Source organism: Sceloporus occidentalis, unplaced genomic scaffold, assembly GCF_023333645.1.
Source record: "Sceloporus occidentalis isolate IW3139 unplaced genomic scaffold, rSceOcc1.0.p SCAF_11, whole genome shotgun sequence".
NCBI lineage: Eukaryota > Metazoa > Chordata > Lepidosauria > Squamata > Phrynosomatidae > Sceloporus > Sceloporus occidentalis.
Window position 1 is genome coordinate 19,082,482 of NW_028316991.1, and position 5,007 is coordinate 19,087,488.

A 5,007-nucleotide genomic window follows, 5' to 3' on the forward strand; every position below is an offset into this window, starting at 1 on the left:
TGTCATATTATGGTTTCAGTGTAACTGGAAAAAAATGATTGCTTCTACTTTTATCATTTAACATAACAAATTTTGAGTACGTATGATCTCTAGAAGTGAATGCCATTGGTAAAAATATAGGTCTTGCACAAAAGGTAAGGTGCTTATTGCATGAGTAGAATACACTGTATATACAAGGATTCCTATTAACCATTTCGGCCTTGGGCTACTCATCTTTTTGAAATGGTAATACAGAAGTATTTACTTTTTTTTTAATATTATTTATTTATTTTAGTTCACGTAAGTGGCACCCAAACTAAGCTGAGCTACTGACAAAGTTTTACTTACGTTTCTATCCTCCATTTTTGAAAGTTTCCTTTTAACATGTTTTGGGGGTTCCCAAGTGTCACTATCATCCGTATCTTCGTTCTCTTCTTCCTCATCCGGCTCATCTAATATACCATCATCCTCTTCCTCGTCCTCAAATGGATCTATACCGGCGTCCTCTCTTTGGAGTCTTTCGGCAAACCATTCTCTCACCTGTTCGTAGCCCATCTGAGATTTGGCAACCAAATCATCAAGGTCTTCCTCATTTAAAAATTTGTGTGTTAAATAGTAGTCTTTAAGCAATGCTTTCCCAGTCTTGTGTTTTATTGCCACTGATGTCCTGTCCCAGGAATTTGTTCTCCTTGGACCTTTTGGCCGACCACGTGGCCTCCCTCTACCTCTGCCTCTTGGTCTCCCACGACCCCTTCTTCGTGAAAAGCTTTGACCATTTAGAACAGTTGGGGTTCCACCAGAGTCATCTTGGTAGAGCCACTTCAAATTATTATGTTTAGATGCATACCGAGCATCTCCAAACCACCCGACTACTTCAGCCCTTGCAAGACCCGACTCCTCTGCCAGTTTGTCATATTCAGCTGCTGTTGGCCACTGCGAATGTATAAATGCCCTTTTAAGTATTTGCAGCTGGTCTGATGTTTTCTTTCCAAGTTTTCCAGAAAAGGCTATACCAGACTTGCTGTCCAGAGTTCCAGCATCTGAAGAATTTTCATCCATCTCTTCTTTTACAGCAACATCCCCTTTGCAGTCATTAAGATCTCCCGATTCATTCTTCACACCCTTGGCTCTCCTCCTTTCTGTAAACCACGCATCGATTTCTCTTCTTGTAAGCTTGGTAAGAACCCTTAATTTGTTTAATTCATCGTCGGATGGCACCGTGCTTTTTTGAAAACTCTCTTCAAGAGCATGTAGCTGTTCTATAGTCTTTTCCTTGAATTTCTGTGGAGTAAAATCTGGAAAAGGATTCCATGTTTGCCTGCTACGTTGCGGTGTCACCATTGTAGGAGACTCTGCAGTCTCGTCGCTGGAATCAATAATTATAGCACCGCTAGCATCACTGTTTAAATGGATGCCATGGCTCCCCTTCGAATTCCTTTGGTTATATCGTGTATCGCTGAACCATTTCTTAATTTCACCTTTGGTCAACCCCGTCACTTTTATAAGCCTGTCGATTTCACTAGTGTGTGGAAATTGGTTTTTGATATAGCTATTTTTCAGCGCAGTCAGCTGTTCCTTTGTTTTTTTTGAACGCATTCCAAAAACATCAACCATGATAGATGGTTCCTGCTTAGTTATTTGGGGAGCCGGGACAGCAGCCACTTGCTTTGCTTCTACTACAGGCTGGGTAGCCTGAAGTTGGGCTTTTTGTAGATGTGTATTGCTTGGTACCCCAGCTACCGTCAGTGCTATTGGAGGTAGTGCATTTGTTCCTGCAACTTGCGTGAGGACCAAGCTCGGCTGGCCAACTATTTGGCACGTTTGTAAAATGGAAGGCAAGCCGTTAGCAGCTGAAGAAATGTGAGCTGGAATAACCGTTATCGTTTGGGGCACAGTGTGCACAGTACCGTTAAATTGCTTCCTCCTAGCGTCTTCCACTTCTTCCGGCGTCCAACTAACACCATGTTTGAGGCGCTGGGCAGAAAACCAGATTTTTAGCTGCTCTTCTGTGCATTTGGTTTGAGCAGCTAAAAGACTGATCTCGGAAACTGTTGGGTAAGGAAACTTGTTGTACATATTGAGCAAAAGTGGATTGCTGTCCAATGCAGTATTATAGGTCGGAATGCTATTGATGGGTATTAAGACTTTGGAAAGCATGTTACAGTTTTGCTGAGCCTGGACGGTCGTAATAACTTGAGCAAGTCCAGGCTGGAAAACAGTAGCAGGAGTCACAATGGCACTGGGAATTTCCTGGGTATTTGTTATAACCGTACTGGTTGCTTTCACAAGTTCACTAATTGGGGGTGGCCTGACTTCTTTCTCCTCTTGTGGTTTTATCTTTGGGTCACTTTCTGGTTTTGTGCCGTTCTCCTCAACGCAGTCATCCCCTGCGTTTTGGGAAACCGTTATCCTCTTCTTTTCTGCCTTCTCCTTCATTATTTTCATTATCGGCGTCTTACTGATGGAAATCCCTGGAGAGGTGGACTCGGGCTCTTCTCTATTTTCTTCCTGGACAAAACTGCCATCAAAAGTCAGATCATTAACGGTTTGTTCAAAAATTGTCTGGTTGTTGCGCTTAACCATAGTCAACTTGAAATTGTCTTCTCCAGGATGGTACTTCATGTTGTGCTCAGAAAGGGAATCATACCTTTTAGTGAGAAAATTACACTCCACACAAAAATAGGAAGAATTTAGTACAACATTGGGGTGTTCAGAATCCACATGGAACGTGAAATTATTTAAGTCTGGAGTCTGAAAAGAACAATATTTACATTCGTAACCCCCTTCCACAGTTTTACTCTGCTGATTGTCTGAATTGTTGATTTCTAGTGCATCGTCTTCACTCGATGTGCTCTCGGGTGCGTTCGCAGGTGGCGGGCTTTCTGCTGGCGGTAAATGCGGCGGCCCTTCTTCCGCATCGGAGTTCATTTCTAGATCAGGGTCGTGCTCGCTTGCAAGCACCATACAAGGAGTTGTCGATTTCCGTTTACTTGCCATAGTGCTATGAACCACTTTTTAGCTCATTTATCTATATATATATAACTATATATTAAAAAAATCTTTATAGAGTGGTAAAAATAATCTTCATAAAATGGCTTAATAGAGTTTCAAGTTGGTGCGAAGGCTTTAATCTTCTAGACATTTAAATCAAGTTGCTGTGCAGTAATATTAAGTTAGATTCATGATGGTTCACTACCTAAAATGAAAAATAAAACATCTCCATGTTATCAACTATAATAGACTGAGAAACATACAGAAAACACAGCTATCAGGATAAAGACAACATTGTGAATCTGCCTCCCATCATGTGTCATGGTGTTAAAAGCGCTGCTAGACAAGCCTCAGCAATGCATTTCATGGCACACGGGTCATTTACAATACAAAGCTGCACTCGGAAGTATGAATAATGTAATTGAGAAATCTATCCATTGTTTAGCTGCACTGTACATTACACGTATACTTTGTGTAATTAAAAAAAACATGCAATTTCTTTACTACTTATAAACCTCAGTCTGTCTCAGTTTGTTTTTAAGCAACCTATTAATTAGGGTTTAATAAGCAATTGCATGGTTAAAATGCTGTAGTCATCATATAAAAATTGGAATATATCAGTTTGTTAGTTTTACATTTTTTTATATATCCTCGTATCACTAACACAGCTGAATCAATCACTAGCAAATTGTGTTTTTTTTAATCTGTACATTTAAGTTTATGACAGCCCCCCCCCCCCCCAAAAAAATAAAAAAATTTGTGAGATCCTCGGATCTCCTGGCGGAGGTGGTAGAGAATATAAAGCATGCATATGATAGGTATTTAGCTATTCTGAATGTAAGATGAGACCACGGACGCAATAATGTGTCATGTCTTTACAGCAAGGACATTTAAGCCGGATGGCTTTTACCCATCGGATTATTTGTATTTTGCCGTTTTACATGTGTAACCTTGTACTGTATTACTGCCCTTGCACACGCTCTCCGGGACTTGAAAGAGTAGTCTTAACATATTCCTCCCGATAAAACATTCTCTAAATAATTACCGTTTCTATATGGTTTCCTGGAGACATAGTGACCTCTTGTGGTGGCTTCATGTTGTAACCCTCTGATCCTTCATAAAGGAATACAAGTAAATACATAAAAAAAAAACTGTAAATTGTAAATGGTTAACCACCATAAAAGATCATTTTCGTGTTCAATAGTTATAATAAAAAATCATACATAGGGAAATATTTTTTTCTTTGAGCCTTAAATACAATGCTTTATACAGTAATGTTGAGTAACAATGAAGGAAACCTGTTTTTCTATCTTTTTCTCCCAATGAATCAGTGGACTTATAGGCCGCCATTGTTGTCAGTCACATTGGGGGACGTTCCCTACTCAGACACCACCCTGAGCTGCTTATTTCTGGCAATACTAATAAAGCCCTGCATGTGCATTCATTCCAACGGTCAGGTTGGGTGATAAAGACCGAGCAGTTCTATTGTTTACCACAAACTGTATAGTATTTGTCTCGGCCTAAGATAACAGAGCTGTGACACATACAAGTGGCTAATATTCAGCTATCTGAAAACATTCTGTAAAAAAAAAGGAAACAGCACAATATTTTGAAAATATATTTTAATGTTATACTATTTTAAAATGTAAGTTTCCCTTTAACCTCTTAAGGACCAGGGTTATTTTACCCAAGCATTTTTATTATGTCTTTATTTAACTGATTGCCCACAAATTATACAGTTTTTTGTTTTTTTTTCCAGGACAAGTATGACTGTTTCGAAATAATTTTGTTTCTTCTGATAAAAAAAAAAAAAAAGTTATTGGTTTCCCAGGGTATGTGCAGGTACAGGAACAATGCGTGGTTTGTTTTCGGCAATAATCCCTTGAATACCTGATAATTTGCGAAGCCTAACGTGTCACTGATGGGTGATCAAGTAGTAATAATTGTGTATTAAAATAATAAAAATGTTATTTATTAATAATTTGAGTGATATATAGTTTACCAAGTGTCTGTCATATTGATAAGAGTGATCTGATC

At 39.1% G+C, this 5,007-nt stretch overlaps 1 protein-coding gene across 1 annotated transcript; it reads right to left on the reverse strand.

The window, feature by feature from the left end:
- Positions 1–270: 270 nt before the first annotated feature.
- On the reverse strand, positions 271–2,976 carry LOC149305663 (zinc fingers and homeoboxes protein 1-like). The gene has a single exon (XM_089477278.1). The coding sequence runs from the start codon at positions 2,974–2,976 to the stop codon at positions 271–273; it is 2,706 nt and encodes a 901-aa protein (XP_089333404.1).
- Between the last annotated feature and the right edge of the window lie 2,031 nt (positions 2,977–5,007).

Excerpts from the sequence above, each read along its gene's own strand:
- LOC149305663 (XM_089477278.1), bottom strand. The coding sequence starts at position 2,976 with ATGGCAAGTAAACGGAAATCGACAACTCCTTGTATGGTGCTTGCAAGC.